At 39.3% G+C, this 17,459-nt stretch overlaps 2 protein-coding genes across 6 annotated transcripts in view; both read left to right on the top strand.

Annotated features, from left to right (window-relative positions):
• Positions 1-2,857, top strand: part of LOC311292860 (uncharacterized protein) — a 29,485-nt gene extending 26,628 nt beyond the window's left edge. For all 3 annotated transcript variants that reach the window (XM_084412680.1, XM_084412681.1, XM_084412682.1), the window contains exon 15: positions 971-2,857. In XM_084412680.1, the coding sequence (XP_084268806.1) occupies positions 971-2,717 (1,747 nt within the window). In that variant the 3' untranslated portion in view covers positions 2,718-2,857. The remainder of the gene's footprint in view (positions 1-970) is intronic.
• A 1,984-nt stretch (positions 2,858-4,841) lies between these two features.
• Positions 4,842-17,320, top strand: LOC311292861 (uncharacterized protein). Of its 3 annotated transcripts, XR_014627828.1 has the most exons (11): positions 4,842-5,232; positions 7,752-7,841; positions 7,963-8,046; positions 8,148-8,267; positions 9,368-9,556; positions 10,057-10,162; positions 11,446-11,816; positions 13,812-14,023; positions 14,868-15,027; positions 16,281-16,719; positions 17,061-17,320. XR_014627828.1 is itself a non-coding variant. In XM_084412683.1 (10 exons), exons 1-10 carry the CDS (start codon positions 4,998-5,000, stop codon positions 16,424-16,426), a joined length of 1,713 nt encoding a protein of 570 aa, XP_084268809.1. In that variant the 5' UTR covers positions 4,842-4,997; the 3' UTR covers positions 16,427-17,320. The 3 variants fall into 3 exon arrangements, 2 of the variants coding, with proteins under 2 accessions (XP_084268809.1, XP_084268810.1); XM_084412683.1 differs by having other exon boundaries at positions 16,281-17,320; XM_084412684.1 differs by lacking the exon at positions 4,842-5,232 and adding an exon at positions 5,684-5,774 and having other exon boundaries at positions 16,281-17,320.
• The last annotated feature ends 139 nt before the right edge of the window (positions 17,321-17,459 follow it).

The raw sequence follows: 17,459 nt of genomic DNA, 5'->3' as shown, positions 1-17,459 counted from the left end.
ATGAGCAGTGCCTGGTTTTCTCCACACATACCGCTTAGAATTAAGGCCAAAAAGTTCTATCTTGGTCTCATCAGACCAGAGAATCTTATTTATCACCATCTTGGAGTCCTTCAGGTGTGCTTTCATGTGTCTTGCACTGAGGAGAGGCTTCCGTCTGGCCACTTTGCCATAAAGCCCCGACTGGTGGATGGCTGCAGTGATGGTTGACTTACTACAACTTTCTCCCATCTCCCGACTGCATCTCTGGAGCTCAGCCACAGTGATCTTTGGGTTCTTCTTTACCGCTCTCACCAAGGCTCTTCTCCCCCGATAGCTCAGTTTGGCCGGACGGCCAGCTCTAGGAAGGGTTCAGGTCGTCCCAAACGTCTTCCATTTAAGGATTATGGAGGCCACTGTGCTCTTAGGAACCTTAAGTGCTGCAGAATTTTTTTTGTAACCTTGGCCAGATCTGTGCCTTGCCACAATTCTGTCTCTGAGCTCTTCAGGCAGTTCCTTTGACCTCATGATTCTCATTTGCTCTGACATGCACTGTGAGCTGTAAGCTCTTATATAGACAGGTGTGTGGCTTTCCTAATCAAGTCCAATCAGTATAATCAAACACAGCTGGACTCAAATGAAGGTGTAGAACCATCTCAAGGATGATCAGAAGAAATGGACAGCACCTGAGTTAAATATATGAGTGTCACAGCAAAGGGTCTGAATACTTAGGACCATGTGATATTTCAGTTTTTCTTTTTTAATAAATGTGCAAAAATGTCAACAATTCTGTGTTTTTCTGTCAATATGGGGTGCTGTGTGTACAATAATGAGGGGAAAAAATTACCTTAAATGATTTTAGCAAATGGCTGAAATATAACAAAGAGTGAAACATTTAAGGGGGTCTGAATACTTTCCGTACCCACTGTAGGTAACAAGGACTCTGTAAAATAAAGTGTTACTGTAATATTTTACACCTTTTGTTTGTGTACAGAAGGGAAGATGAAGCCAGTGACGAGGACACATATTTCGGACCGGACTCGATACCTTCTTCACCAGCGTCCGAAAAAACCGAGACCAATGAGCTCCCAGGTGCGGATGTTGACGGTTACCATGGTAACAGTGAGGTGATGATCAATGAGCTCACTGTTGTCGACTGCATCTCACTGGCTCCTCAAGATCAACCATCGGAGAAACAAACAGCGATTATGAGCGAGCGAGAGATTGAGGATGAGAAGAGTGAGGAAATGGAGTCAGAAGAGTTGAAAGAGTGTGAGAACAGCATCAACAAAACAGACACAGAGGAAGAAAAGTGTGACGATGATGAAGAAGATGCAAAGACTGGATCAGTTGAAGAATCTAGTGATGAGAAAGAAGTGAGCGCGACTGAAAGGAAAGAAGATTTGGAGGGAAATAGTGGCGAGGAGATAGAGGAAAATTCAGGGGTTGAATCTATAAAAGAAAGACAACAAGATGAGAGAAAGGAAGATTTAGTGGAAAATAGTGGAAAATGTGAGGAAGAAGAGGAAAATGCAAAGGAAGAACCTGTAAAAGAAGGAAAACAAGATGAGAGAAAGGAAGATTTAGTGGAAAATAGTGGAGGATGTGAGGGAGAAGAGGAAAAAGCAAAGGATGAAACTGTAAAAGAAGGAGAACAAGATGAAAGGAAAGAAGATTTAATGGAAAATTGTGGAGATTGTGAGAAGGAAGAGGAAAATGCAAAGGATGAAACTGTAAAAGAAGGAGAACAAGATGAAAGAAAGGAAGATTTAGTGGAAAATAGTGCAGAATTTGAGGAAGAAGAGGAAAATGCAAAGGATGAACCTGTAAAAGAAGGAGAACAAGATGAAAGAAAGGAAGATTTAGTGGAAAATAGTGCAGAATTTGAGGAAGAAGAGGAAAATGCAAAGGATGAACCTGTAAAAGAAGGAGAACAAGATGAAAGAAAGGAAGATTTAGTGGAAAATAGTGCAGAATTTGAGGAAGAAGAGGAAAATGCAAAGGATGAACCTGTAAAAGAAGGAGAACAAGATGAAAGAAAGGAAGATTTAGTGGAAAATAGTGCAGAATTTGAGGAAGAAGAGGAAAATGCAAAGGATGAACCTGTAAAAGAAGGAGAACAAGATGAAAGAAAGGAAGATTCAGTGGAAAGCCATGAACGAAACACTGAGGAGGACGTGAACGTAAAAGCAGAAGGTTTTGTTGAGGTAAACATTGAGGAGATAGTTGAAGGAAAAGAAGGTAGAGATGATCCTGAAGCAGATGAGAATCAGCGTGAAGAAAACGAAAGCATCTCATCAACGGCTCCCAAACGTTTGGCAAATCAAGCCAGAGCGGTTCCCGCCGTCCCACCCAAACCTCAAAACTCGAAACTCACGGCCTTCGCGCTCAGAAAGCAGTTCGAGCACAGACACACACCGCTGACGGACGGACAGCACGAGGATAAAGGAGTGGAGGAACTGCTGAGCGAAGAAGAGAAAGAGCACAGAGACGCTGAGGAGAAGCAGGAGGACGAGGGTCCGAGAGAGCGCCCGGGGAGTTGGGATGGTGTGGTGGATCGGAGGAAAGACCTGCACAGGGAAACGGAGAAAGAGGGGAAGAGGAACAGCGGCATCAGCATGTGTTTTGATGAAGCTGTCGCTCGTGCCACGGTGAAGAGGAGCAGAGAGAGAGAAAACACGGACAGGTTATCTGGCGCTCACTGGGACAGAGACAGCAGGAAAGATGGGAAAACTGACTAACTAACCAACTAAAGCGCATCATGTGGAAGCTCGTTTCCGTCACAGATTAAAAATTGCATTTTGCAATTTGGACTTTATAACTCGCAATAGTGAATTTGGTAACACTATGTTACAGTGAACTTGTTACACGTGTTACATGTTGTGACTATAGTAATAACTATAAATTATACGTAATTACATGCAACTAAACCAAACCCTCATCCTAACCTGGTATGGTAACACTATGTTACAGTGTACTTGTTACACGTGTTACATGCAGTTACTATAGTAATAACTATAAATGATACATAATTACATGCAACTTAACCAAACCCTCATCCTATCCTGGTATGGTAACACTTTGTTACAGTGTACTTGTTACACGTGTTACATGCAGTTACTATAGTAATAACTATAAATGATACATAATTACATGCAACTTAACCAAACCCTCATCCTAACCTGGTATGGTAACACTTTGTTACAGTGTACTTGTTACACGTGTTACATGTTGTTACTATAGTAATAACGATAAATTATACGTAATTACATGCAACTAACCCTCATCCTAACTATTACCCCATAGTAAGTAAATGTAGTTACTTAATATTACTCAGTACTTAAATGTATAATTACAGTGTAACAAAGACACCTTTAAAATAAAGTGTAACTGCGAGTTTATATCTACGTCGCAATTACCTTTTTTATTCCGTGACAGAAACAAGCTTCTATAACATGATTGTGTAGTGTAATATATTATGTGCAAAGAAAGGAAAGTTGTGTATGTACCAAAACCTTTTATACTCTTTAATATTTTGATATTCTTTTTCAATTTACTAATTTTCTTATGATAAAATATATAAATAAATGGGGGTGAGACTGTATAGCTTATGTATCTCAAATCATTTAAAAAATATTTTTTACATTCAAGTCTAAATCTCAGTATTCTATTCATACAAAATAGACTCAGCCACCCTTATGAATATTAATGGTAACACTTTACTATAAAGTAGTTTCATGAACTAACAATGATAAATTCTTCTGAAGCATTTATTAATCTTAGTTCGTTCATTTGGTCAAAATTTGTATGTTAACATTAGTTAATGCACTGTGAACTAACATAAACAAATGCTGTAAGAATATATTGATAGTTCATGTTAGTTATTGTATTAACTTATTTTGACAAATGAGATCTTATTGTAAAGTGTTACCATATTAACTGATTATCTGATGTCAGTGGCGTTCATTTTCACCCTTAATGGTTTAATGTTGTGATCATAGTGTTATAAATGCTAATGCATTCAAAGACAAATACATAAAGTCCTAACACAACGGCTTAATTAAGAATGAGACAATCTGTATAGACAGGAAATTGTTTTATGTATTTTAATTTCTGTTGTTGTATACATTCAACACGCTATGCATTTAATTTCAATAAATTAGTATTTTCACTATAAATATGGTGTATGTTTTGCTGTTTTTATTCAGATATATTTCAGGTTTCAGAATGGTAAGTCTGACCATCTCTAAAAATCGGCACAAAATGTTTATTATAAACAACAAAGTTGTCATGTGATGCAAGACTTGTACATCAAAAAAGATGTGATAATGATTACCTCTTTCGCCATGGTCAAAGTTCACTAGAAGTAACTTCTACTCTGTTGAAAATTTATATTTAGAATTAAAACTTTGGTAACCCTTTATTTTACAGTGTCCTTGTTATGTTACATGTACCCATAGTAATAACATGAATGATGCATAATTACATGCAACTAACTCTCAACCAAATCCGGTAACACCTTATTTTACAGTGTCCTAGTTACATATGTAACATGTACTTACCATAGTAATAACAGTAAATTATGCATAATTACATGCAACTAACCCTCAACCAAATCCTAATCCTACCCTAACCCTATAGTAAGTACATGTAGTTAATTAATAATACTCAGTACAACATATATAATTACACTGTAACAATGACACCTTAAAATAAAGTGACAACCACAACGTGTCAGTATGTTGTGAAACACAAATCTCTCAGTAATTCGGGTCAGTGCGTTTTTCTATGGCGCTTCTAAACTAGGTTTTAATGTATTGAAACGAAACCATCCGACATCTATTGGTCCTTCAAACGGTGACGTCACTTCACTGGGAACTGGTCATCTCTTTTGTGAGATTTGTGTAAACATTGGTACATGCTCGACTATTAACCCAGCGCGAGAAAAGGCTCAGAATCACCCTAGTCTTTATAATAATAAAAAACAATAGCCTTTTATTATTCGCCATTAAGCGGCTCTAATGTCTGCATCGGCTGATATCCACGCGACGCTCGCGTCGATCCTCGAGCGCTTCGCCAAATGCGCGCTGCTGGAGATGAGTCGCGCGGTGGAGCAGGAGATGACGCGCCGGAAGATGGAGGTCGAGACGCTGATGCTCAAACTGCAGTTTACCGAGAGCGAACTGCGATCAGCCCGACAGAACCAGTCGAACCTGCGCTCAGTGGGAACACAAGTCAACACCAGCGGACAGAGAGGTACTTCAGTTCATACATGACACTGTTTAAACTCAACATGAGGCGGGACTCATCCCTGACTTTTGCTCCTTTCACTCTTTAGAGGTGCTGTATGTAACTTTTTCACTCGACTAAAGCATAAACATACCATTTGTTTGCAGATATTTAGGAAACATGCTAAGTTCACATACTCGTCTCTCTGTTAAACACTTCTACAGCCAGTTCATTTACTTTGAAATATGCGTTCCGTGTTGGAATGTCTGTTTTTGTTTTGGTCTGTGTGACTCCGCCCACTGGCAGTTCACCCAATAGTATTTTGACACCCCTGGATGCCAGTTGGCAGGAAACGAGCTAACAAACTGGGTCAGAGATTGCAGATTCCACATAACCCAAAAAGCCTCGGTATCCCTCTACAAATCTCCATGAATGAGAGCATATTAAAACTTGGATCAACTTATAAACTTACTCTTAGCTTTCATTGTCCATTGCGCTCGTTCCTGTTGCACGTCCTCAAACTGGCAACCCGTGAGCGTCGAGTCGGAGAGGCGGGGGAGGGGGCAAAGGTGCGTATTCATCATCTCATTTTCCATTCCTCATTCCATACCCAGATAGCATACTATATCCGGGCTTCATCTAAGGCACATATGGCTCAGTTTTGGCAGTGGAAAAGGTCACATGGGCCACATCTGGCCCACATACATCAAGCTGGTTTTAGTGTGAGTCATGGTTTGCTGTGTGTGGCCCAGATGTGGCCCATGTGACCTTTTCCACTGCCAAAACTGAGCCATATGTGCCATAGATGAGGCCCGGATGAGGGGTCAGATATCATTTGCTATCTGGGTGTGCTTTGATTTATTATTATGTTACAATACTTAAAGGGTTCACACAAAAATGAAAATTCTTTCATAAAATTACTCACCCTCATGTCGTTCCAAACAAAGACTTTCTGTTCATCTTCAGAAGAGATTTCTGTCCCTCCATTGACAGTCTATGCAACTACCACTTTGAACAGTTCATAATGAGATTGTAAAACTAATCTATATGAATTGATCGGTTTTGACCAAATTTTCTAAAGAGACTCGATGACTATAAATGATGAACAGATTCAATTTAGGCTTTTATAAACAAATAAACATTCATCAACTCACATATTAGTTGTAAACGGAAGCTTTAAAGACCCACTCAGATGAAAATCATGTTTTTATAGGTGTTAACATGTTCTTGTGGCATTTTTTTGATGTTAGATGACATATCTTGAGAAAAATAAGCTCAAAGTTGTATTTCTGAGTATTTCTGCATTCAAATGGCTGTGAATCAGTAGCAGACGCCGGCTAAAATAGACTGGAGTTGTGACCTAGTAACTCCACTGGGCGGGGCCACAAGCTCATACTCAGCTTTTTTGAAGTTGTGTTTTGTGTTTAATTTTACTCAGCAGCAGGGTCAGATACACACACACAAGCCGTTGCATGTCATTGTGAACAGAGCTCCGATAGTGGCGCTGAAATTGGAACACATACTGTAACAAATAAGTCACTTTTCACCGTCTATGAATCGTCAAAACTAAAGTTTGGAGAACACAGACTGATCCCGTCAGTAATTACATCATTACATAATGAGAGAGGGCAGCCAGCTTCCTCCAGCCAAGCAACAGGCGACATTCGTGCATGTGAAATTCCACGCTCGTTCAAGTAAGTTAGACTTGCACACGCCGGGTGGCGACGAGTTTCGCCTGTCGCAGTCGTTTGTCCCCTCGTGTGTCAAGCCCATCACTCGTGAGAGAGTCAGTCAGTTTTTCAGATAGAGCGGTGACAGTAGCATCTTAATAATCCCGAAATTCCGAGCAATCCACTGATACTAAATATGTCCTGATTGATCACTGTGGGAGGGATGAAATATCGAGGCGAAGTCGAGGGAGAGGAGGGGGAGGGTCGTCTCCGTGCCAACGGCTCCGCCCACAACGCAGAGGCGAATTGCTAATGAGCTACTGCCGCTCTGCTGAAGCAAAGTCCCAGAAAACGGCACAGGTTTTGTGATTATGGCTAAAAACGGCATAATCATAATTTAAAGACCACTGAGAATGTTTAAAAATAGCTCAAAATATGATCGGAGTGGGACTTTAACATGTTTACTTGACGTGCGAGAACCAGTGAGGTTTATTCTGGTGTTACGCAGCACGCTTGAGCTTCAGCAAGAGCCAATGAGGTTCATTCTCGTGTTACGCAGCACGCTTGAGCTTCAGCAAACATTTTCTTTAAAGGTGCAGTAAGTGATTTGTGACTCTTAAAAGTGGATCAGCCCGAGCACCACAAAACACTTGTAGCCAATCAGCAATAAGGGGCGTGTCCACTCATGATGGGGGAGGTGTTTGTGAATTTGGGGGCGGAGCTATCAAGAAGGGTAGAGGCTTGTTTGTTTTGGTGATTTTAAATATCAACAGCATTGCTCAGAAATCTCTTACTGCACCTTTAACAATGCATGTGTCTGTATATGTTGTATTTCATGTTTTATCCATCATTTTTCACTTTCTTTTTCCTCATCAGAGTTATGCAGGCTCATGCAGGAAGACGGAATCAAATCCATTCAGATCAAAGAGGAACACATGGAGGACGAACAGTGGGACAGCGGACCGAGTAAAACACACTAAGAATTATGATAGTGCTTTTCTGTTTTATATCAGATGCCAAAGTATGATATTCTAATGTACATTCTCAATCATTTAATGCTTATTTGGATGATTGATTTCATCCCTAGTTTCTCCTGCTCTTTCCCCGTTGGGTCCAGAGGTGGAAGACCAGGATAGTTTCAGCACGGGAACAACAGGACCAGCTAGACTTGGTCAGAGATCACTTCATATCAGGACTAGTTCTACTAACCAGTCTTTAGAATTATGGTCCTCTCTGAATTATGAACTCTGTTCTTTGTTCGTCAATCTGTAGGTAGTGATTTTATGCTAACGAGTAAAATGAAGCCCGGTGGAATGTGGAATTCGCCGGTGTCCGAGGAATATCCAGTGAACTCCGGAGCCCAGAGTTTGGATGCTTCTCCTCGGGAAACAGGTGAGCGATTCGTCAGAGGTGTGTCTCCGAACCGCCGGCACGTGGACGAACCGTACAGAACCGCTGAACTTAATTTCAAACTAAATCGAGCCAAAACAAAGTTTGTTTGGAGTTTGTTTTTCGAGCTTGCCAATGAAATCTTTCTGACTCCGGCTGGTAAACACCTCTGATCTCCCATTGGTCCGTGTTGATGATGATGTAATAAGTGGGCGTGTCTCTGAGGCTCCGCCCTCTTTGAGGTGTAAACCTTCATTTCTTCTGTTCAGTCGGTCGAGGTCACATGATCATGAACACACCGAGAGACGCTTTATAGCTGAAACTGAAGCTGACACTGTTGTTCATGTTTAACACTGTCAAGCTGATGATTTAAAGCGATGTATGATCAGATGCTTTCTGAGCTTCTGTTTTCACATTTTTGTTGTGCGTATTTAGTTTTTGAGAGGAAAGCGCTCAAACAGCAGTGTTGGGACATTCGCTAACAGTTTCGAACTTCTTTTCACCTCAAGGCTATTCTTGCTAAGTTGGATGAAGTGAATTTTCTCTAAGTCAAGTTGTTCTGCAAAGAGTTTATATTAGTTTAATTGAGAGTGGTTTAGGGTATAACATAACTGTGTGGTTTGGGCAAGTTACATCTGTGAATGAAGTCAAATTAAACAGAATTACAAGAGAAACAGGTCAAATCTTGGGATCCAAGCAAAAGTCAGTCGATCAATTATATGAAATTGCTGTTCAGAGAAAAGCTTTGACCATAACAAGAGACACAACACACCCTTTGAATCATGTTTTTGAATTATTACCATCTCGTCGTCATCATAGAACACCAAAAGAAATAAAGCAATATATACACAAACTTTTGTACCAAATGCAACTAGTCAGCGGTAGGAAATGTGAATATTTTAAGCTTTGAGATTGTGGATGTTGTGTATTTTTAATTGTTTTGTGATTGTATGGCGAGACCAAAGACCAATTCTGAACAATAAAGTACAGCAAATGAAGAATGAAAGATCTTTGCCATGAGTACATCAGGGCCTTTAGACAATCTACACAAGTATGAGATCTAGGATTCACAATAAATTGATTCATATTAGTTGTGTTGGCAGGAAACATGTACCACGTCGTCAGCTTTGTGGACACTGAAGAGGTGGAGGTCGTGCCTGCGTTCTGGGTGAAGAACGGTGTGTGTTCGTGGCCTCCGTACATGGATGAAGGAGTTCAGAGAGCGAGCGAGAGTTCGGAGCAGCCGCAGGAGTCTTGGTCTGCGTATAAGGTTAAAATCATGTACACTGCAAGTATGTAGAAATCCTTTTTTTTTTAAATGCATTTAGTTTTAAAGGTTACACTGCAAAAAATGCTTTTCTTACTTGTTTTCAGTCCAAATATCAAAAAATTCTTAAATCAAGATGCATTTACTGAAGTAGTAAAATGCCATAAGATATTATGTCTTGTTTTCTGGGTAAATAAATCAAAATGAAGTGATTTTTTGCTTAAAACAAGAAAAATGATCTGCCAATGGGTTGAGAAAAATAATCTTGTTTCTGTTTGAATTAAGATTATCCCATTGGCAGATAATTTAGCAAAAACTCACTTAATTTTGATTTATTCCTCTGGAAAACAGGACGTAATATCTAATGGCATTTTACTCATCTAGTAAATGCATCTTGATTTAAGAATTGTTTGATATTTGGACTGGAAACAAGACAAAAATACTAAGTAAGAAAAGCATTTTTGCAGTGTAACTGCACTAAACAAACGTGTGTGTATTCTGACTTTGTAATCCTGTCGTTGATAGATAATTACAGTGAAGCGATGCGAAAGCTTCCCCTGGTGGAACAGCAGAATGATCTCCGGTTACAGGACGGGTCTGGCTCCCCGAGGCCACTCAAACAGAAAATAAAGTAGGATTGGCTATATTATGTGTGTAAATCTGTCTAAAAGGTCTTTGTATCACGTTTACATGCGATTACATTAGGCAATATTTACCTCATGTAATCACAATATTTCCATGCTCATAATCGTAGTGAAATATGTGGCGAATGCCAGTAAATGGCATGTAAACACTAATGGCATCTGCTCCACTCTGACCATGTGACGAACACATTCACAGACTCATAAACGTATCGCTAAATAAGGAATCACATCTTAGGCTGCTTAAGAAACCGAGTTCTTGTTGTGCAGCATTAATATAATGTGGTATATTGGTCCAGTAAGTCCATAGAAGTGTCATTTGACGCAAGTAGATTAAACTTCGTATCAACATCTTTAAATAATCACATTATCGGTGCACATGTAAACTTAGTCACTGTGCAATTTGACAAATGCAAAAAAAAAAGATGTTCTTCCTCAGTGTTTCTGTCTTGTTTTCCAGCACAAATATCTAAACATTCTTAAGTGAAGATTAGGGATGCTAATGTTAGATGTGAACATTTTGGCCGATAGCGATAATTTTTTATATTTGAAAGCCGATAACCGATATATCGGCCGATAAATCTAAATCCATATTTTTATATATCATTTTTGAGAGCCTGATTACACACACAAAAGTCTCACTATTAAAAGCCACGTCCCAAACACACAGTTATAATGATGTTCTCAGAATAATTTTATGTAGCCGATATGACGTCACATGTTGCACTTTACTGTATTTTCCTTTTCATAGTGATTTCAATCATATTTCAAACAATTCAAAACCATCATGTTGAACAGTCGCATCTGAAGGAAATAATCCATTATTTATCGCTTTAATATATCGGCCAAATTTTCTCATCACGCCGATAACCATAATAATAGAAATGAACATAAATCGGCCGATACCGATATGGTGGCAGATATATCATGCATCCCGAATCTGACTGAAGATATTAAGTCTTGTTTAATGAAAAAATGATTAAAACGAAGTGAGTTTGAGCTTAAAACAAGAACAAATATCTGCCAATGGAGTCAGAAAAATAATCTTGTTTTCTCTTAGAATTAAGATTATTTTTCTGACTCTCGTTTTAAGCACAAACCGTCATTTCTCTTCTTCTCCAGTAAATGTATCTTGATTTAAGAATGTTTCGAGATTTGTGCTGGAAAACGAGACAGAAACACTGCATGAGGACTTGCTGTATGAACAAACACACATATTTCACTGAATATTACGGATGTACCACTCCTAACTTAATAATTATCCAATTTCTAGACGGAACAGACGGCTTCTGGATGAGTACGACGCTGGTTTGGAGGCCGTCGCACCCCAGAACACTAATGTACCACAGGCCCCTCAAACACAACCTCCATGCAAAAAAACTATTTTATCAGCTTCTCCTGAGCTTCAGCCGAGTCGAACCCTGGCCCCTGTGCGGCCCCAAACGGGCCCGAGTGAAACCTCGACGCCGCCCGTGTTGGAGTGGCATCATGTGACTCTGGGGTCGTCGTCTTCATGCCAAGCGATTGAGCTTCCCGAGCCGTGGCCCGAGAGAACCACACCGGACCCACAGTCTCCGGAACCGGCGACTCCATCGCTGTGGCCTCAGGAGACGAGCCTCTCGTGCTGCGACCCCTTCATCAGATGTAAGCAGATCATCCATCGAGTGTAAAGGCCGTGCACATCAACTCACCTTTATTCATACAGCGCTTTTTACAATACAGTGTTTCAAAGCGGCTTTACAGAGATAACAGGAAAACAGTTCACTAAAAAAGTTTGTTTCTAGAAGGAAATAGCGTCACAGTCCAGCTTAAGGAAGGTCAGCGATGGGTCATTTTTGTTGGAAAAAAGGCATTGATTTAGTTCATATACACTGTCTTGTTTCCAGTTCAAATATCTAAAAATTCTCAATTGAAGATGTGTTAACTAGCTGAGTAATGCCATAAGATATTAAGTCTTGTTTTCCAGGGGAGTTAATCAAAATGAAGTGAGTTGATGCTTAAAAAAAGCTAAATGATCTGCCAATGTGGTGAGAAAACGAAAGAATGTTAATTCAAACAGAAACAAGATTATTTTTCTGACCCCATTGGCAGATCATTTTGCTTGTTTTAAGCAAAAACTCACTACTTAATTTTGTATTTATTTCCCCAGAAAACAAGACATAAATTCTGAATTTACATCTCACCCTTTTTACTTTTTTCTTGGAATTCTGTTTACATCTTGCAATATTGTGTGTATCTTATGTCCTTACAATATCTTATGTAATACTTTAGTAAATGGATCTTGATTTAAGGAATCGTCCAGCTCAGTTCAGTTCTCATATAATGGTGTCAATGCAGGCAGATCAATAATATTGTTGAATATTAAATTAAATGTCCCCAACTAAGCAAGACAAAAGACAAATGCGTCAAAAGCGACAGTGGAACCAAAACTCCATCAGTGACAGAATGGAGGAAAAACAAACCCTTGAGAGAAACCAGACTCAGTCGCTCAGTTCTCCTCTGGCCAACAAACCAACAGTGTATGATTCAGGCAGCATTACAGGTCAGAGGTCAGACTGGATCAGAACATTCAGAATATTATCCAGTTCCACCTGGTTGAAGATTGGAGTCAGCACGACGAGTTTGTTAACGTTTGTTCTGTTTATTATACGCGTCTGTCGCTTTAAATGCTCGAGCAAATCAGGATGGATTCTGATTGGCTGTCAGTGTTTTATCATTCATCACCTGGACAAATGATTCCAACTATATCGTTCACTGTTATGCTGTGGTCTCTGCTACTCTTTTACACTTTTAGAACAATATCTTTTTTACAAAGTGTAGTCAATCATTTTATCCCTTAAAGCTCATCTTTGATCACCAAAATGACATATTTAAACGTTTTTAATTCTTCATGCCTTAAAATAGCTTGTATTTTGTGTAACTCGACACCCTTGCCTCATTTAGTATGCGCAGCTCTATGAATATGCACATGAGCCCCGCCTCCACTCACTCACTCCGCTCAGAGATCCACTGGTTGACGATCACACGTTGATCTGATTGGTTACAAGGTAGTTTGTGACGTCAGAAACACCAGCGATTTCAAAGCGTGTGTTTGAGACTGTCTTTGGTTCACTGCAGTTTTAAGGAGGAAATACTCAGCAATGGTGTCGACTTATGAACTTACACATGCTTTGTCTTAAAGCACATTAAAAACACCACATAGACACACAAACAACATTAAAAGCTGGATTTACACCACAGGGACTTTAAAGTCACCATGAAATGTAAGTTGCACTCGCCTTTTCTCCTCTATTGTGTCGTATATCGAGTGAAACGCTTCTGGAACAAGAACAATGTGGGCGGGGCTTGATTGTGTCTGTGAGGAATTGATTGGATGGTTGTGGTTTGCTATTGGCTGATCTCATGTGAGCAACAGGTTACCCCGCCCTCGTCATCAGAGAAGAGAAGAGATGCTGCGAGAGGAACTTATTCTGATTCAAGATTACCAAAACAATAATGATGATGTGCACCTATAAATCATTTAGAATAAACACTGCGATATTCAGTTTAAAAAAAAATGAATTGTCGATTTTGATTTCATGGGGGCTTTAAGTGTGAGACTCGTATGTAACTTTACAATTCCTGTGTTTAATGTTTCAGCGCTTCTTCACGACCTGACCACGAAACAGGAGATTGTTATTGGGCAGCAGATGAGCTTAATAAGGATGGTTCAGGATCTCCAATCACACGGTGTGCGGGAAAACTCAGACGCCGACTGTTTAAATCAAAGACGCTTTCCCATCGAAGACCTGAGGTCGTTATCCGCCCTGGAGAACCAGCTGCGATCCTGTCCGGAGACCCGAAGGAAAGTGGTGCGTGACTCTCACTTATGCTTGTTTACGTAAGCTGTATTATTCCCGATACAGCACTAGCCTCGTGTACGTTATTGCTTTTATTAAACGGTTACCACACAATACAAATATTAACGGCCAAAAATATGTATCAATGCAACTTTTGTGAAGTAAAATCTCTACAAACCTTCCTTCCGCTGGAAAAAATAGTCCCTGACCGAAGTTATTATTTCACCATTAGATGGCGGCAAAGACTGTTTAAAGTCTTCTTCTTGAGTCTCTCCATCATTGTCTGACTCCGGTTTGAACATAAAAGGCTAAACTTTTTGACATTTTCAGTGCATGTGTGTGTGAGGTAAAAGGACACAAGCTCTTGAAGCTCCGCCCCCTGTGCCGGGAGCAGCAGCTCATTTGCATTTAAAGGAACAGACACAAAACGGTGCGTTTTTGCTCACCCTCAAAAAGTGACGATTTTAACATGCTATATAAAAATATCTGTAGGGTATTTTGAGCTAAAACTTCACACACACACTCATCAGACATCAGAGACTTATTTTACATCTTGTGAAAAGGGCATTATACCACCCCTTTAAATGTACGCCGGTCATGTGACAAGAACCAACCAATCAGCTTCAAACTTTCCAGAACAACACTAAAAGCTCAGCCAGGAACACAGACATCTTTTTCTTTCTCTTCTCCATAAATAAATCTAGTAGCAGAGCCACTGCAAGGGATGTTCTTAGCGTGTAATTTGCCAAAATATCAGAATCACTTTGAAAATCATGTTTTAGTGTTTTATTTAAATGGCATTTAAACGATGTGCTCTGCCTACGCCACAATAAGAGGTGTTTTAAAAACCTTCCAGGTGGATGAGCTGGGGTTGCTGGGCGGAGTGGACGTGAAGGACACGGTGTGGCGAATCATGAAGCAGGCCATCAAAAATGACTTGGCCAAAACTGTGAACTGGAGAGGTGTGAACGGGAAAACATCTTTCCAGAGTTTAGAGTTTAAAAACGTTGTGATTGGTAAGTGCTTTCGTGGTAAATCTTCTTCCAGATGTTGTGGCACCAGTGGCGTCTCTATTTATAATGGTGCGTTTCCAGTGTTTAAAACATTAGTTCACTTCAGAATGAAAATGTCCTGATAGTTTACTCTCCCCCACGTCATCCAAGATGTTCACGTCTTTCTTTCTTCAGTGGAAAAGAAATGAAGGTTTTTGAGGAAAACGTTCCAGGATTTCCTCCATATAGTGTCTTCAATGGGGTCCAACGGGTCGAAGGTCCAGATGTGAGTTTCAGTGCAGCTTCAAAGTCTCGACACGATCCAGCCGAGGAATAAGAGTCTTATCTAGACAAACCAGCGGACATTTTATAAAGAAATAAACATTTATATACTTTTAAACACTAATGCTGGTCTTGCACTAGCTGTGATGAGACACACATTACGTAATCAGGTTGAAAGGTCAAGCGTGACCTAGGCGTAAGAACAGACTGAGTGTTTATAAAGCGAATGTGCAAAGCCTAAGTCAAATGCCATTTACAACACAAAAAATAAATAAATAAAAGGTAAAACGACGATGTCGGATCGTTTTGAAGTTCATCACAGCGAGTGCCAGACGAGAATTTCTGGTTAAAAGTATATAAATGTTTATTTTGTTCTAAAATGTCCGCTGGTTTGTCTAGATAAGACTCTTATTCCTCGGCTGGATCGTGTCGAGACTTTGAAGCTGCACTGAAACTCACATCTGGACCTTCGACCCGTTGGACCCCATTGAAGACACTATATGGAGAAAAATTGTTTTCCTCAAAAACCTTCATTTCTTTTCGACCGAAGAAAGAAAACCGTGAATATCTTGGATGACGTGGAGGAGAGTAAATAAATTTTAATTCTGAAGTGAACTACTCCTTTATCTTTAACTTTAGACTGTTTGAGTATTCTGAATATCACAATTTATTTTCATGCTGCGATCAGTATTCTTCTAACTATTCTCTAATCAGCTTTTCATTAGTTCAGCACCTTAAGAATTTAAATAGCTTATCTCGATTTGACGTGTCTTAAATTTTCCAATTTATCATTGGATTAATTCATTGAAATTTGTTGTTCTTTGCCATTTTAATGTTTATGTTCGTCCTTTTAATGTTAATGTAATGAGACTGACGGCGTGCGCATGCGTATGACGTGTTCAGTCTATAGGTTTGCGCGTTTGAATATATACAGTATATGTGTGCAGGCGTGTAGTGTTTCTATACAAACTGACCTCAACAATCTGTGTGTGTAGAGGCTGTGAGGAGAAATCCCACGTGTGCACAGATAACGGAGCTGGAGGTGGAGAAGGCCATCATCCGCTGGTTTCATCTGGCCGGCGACCGCGAGGGTGGACGGAAGAAGAGAACGCCGCTGCAAGACGTCTGTGTCGAGAACTGAGGGAAAACATCAGTATCTTTACATTTGCATTAATTTGCTTTTAATTTTGCCTGTACATATTTGCACATCCGTCAATATATTTTATATTTCATTAGTCTTTTATATCCATTTACCCTATGCAATGCAACATTAGCCTACATATTCAAGTGCATCTTTATATCTTATATGAATCTTACATGAAATATTTATTGCATGGTTTTTATTTGTGTGCCTATTTATTTGTTGCCTTCGTTTTATTGTCGTAGTCTACTGTTGCTGTCACATCTTTTCATATTCAGTTTTCTTGTTAAACAGCATCAAAACTCTATGGAAGCTTGTTTCCGCCACAGAATTAAACATTTTAAAAGATAATTGCGACCTTATATCTTGCAGAGTCTTGCAATCAGAATTGCGTGATATAAAGTCAGAATTGCGCGATATAAAGTCAGAATTGTGAGAAATAAAGTCAGAATTGCGTAAAGTCAGAATTGTGAGAAATAAAGTCAGAATTGCGTGATATAAAGTCAGAATTGCGTGATATAAAGTCGCTATTGCGTGTTATAAAGACTTTTTTCCTCAGAATTAAGAGTTTATATCACAATTCTGAGATAAAAAGAATTACCTTTTTTATTTTTTATTCTGTGGCGGAAACAAGCTTCTATAAAACTCTTTACGCTTTGCATCTGCACATAGAAGTATAGATTAGCACATTTGTTCATTAGTTTCAGTTATTTGTGCGACTTTATACACTACATTTAAATTTACATTCTATTATACATTCTATTGTTTTATTGTTACTATTTATTTTTGTTTATCTGACACATTTTAACATTGTGTTTATTTGTGCTGTTACCTGGTTAAGGTTTGAGCATTTTTGTTATTTTTGTCTGCATTAATAAAACGGATTATACTTTGCATTTGCTTAGTTTCTGTTTTTTTTTTCCCACCTTCTTCTTCAGTTATACATTTTACAATATATGAATATTATATAGCAGTTGCAATTCTGGTACTCTTTTGGGCCAGTTGTGGCTGATTTCGTTAATCGTTGTCAAAA

This window comes from Rutilus rutilus (assembly GCF_951802725.1).
Source record: "Rutilus rutilus genome assembly, chromosome: 6".
Taxonomy (NCBI): Eukaryota; Metazoa; Chordata; class Actinopteri; order Cypriniformes; family Leuciscidae; genus Rutilus; species Rutilus rutilus.
The sequence above is the reverse complement of the archived record's forward strand: the minus strand, read 5'-3'. Positions and strand labels throughout refer to the sequence as shown.

Coding starts and splice junctions, on each gene's coding strand:
- LOC311292861 (XM_084412683.1), top strand. CDS start 4,998: ATGTCTGCATCGGCTGATATCCACGCGACGCTCGCGTCGATCCTCGAG. Junction 8,268..9,367: donor TGCTTCTCCTCGGGAAACAG/GTGAGCGATTCG, acceptor TTGTGTTGGCAG/GAAACATGTACCACGTCGTC. Junction 9,557..10,056: donor TAAAATCATGTACACTGCAA/GTATGTAGAAAT, acceptor TGTCGTTGATAG/ATAATTACAGTGAAGCGATG.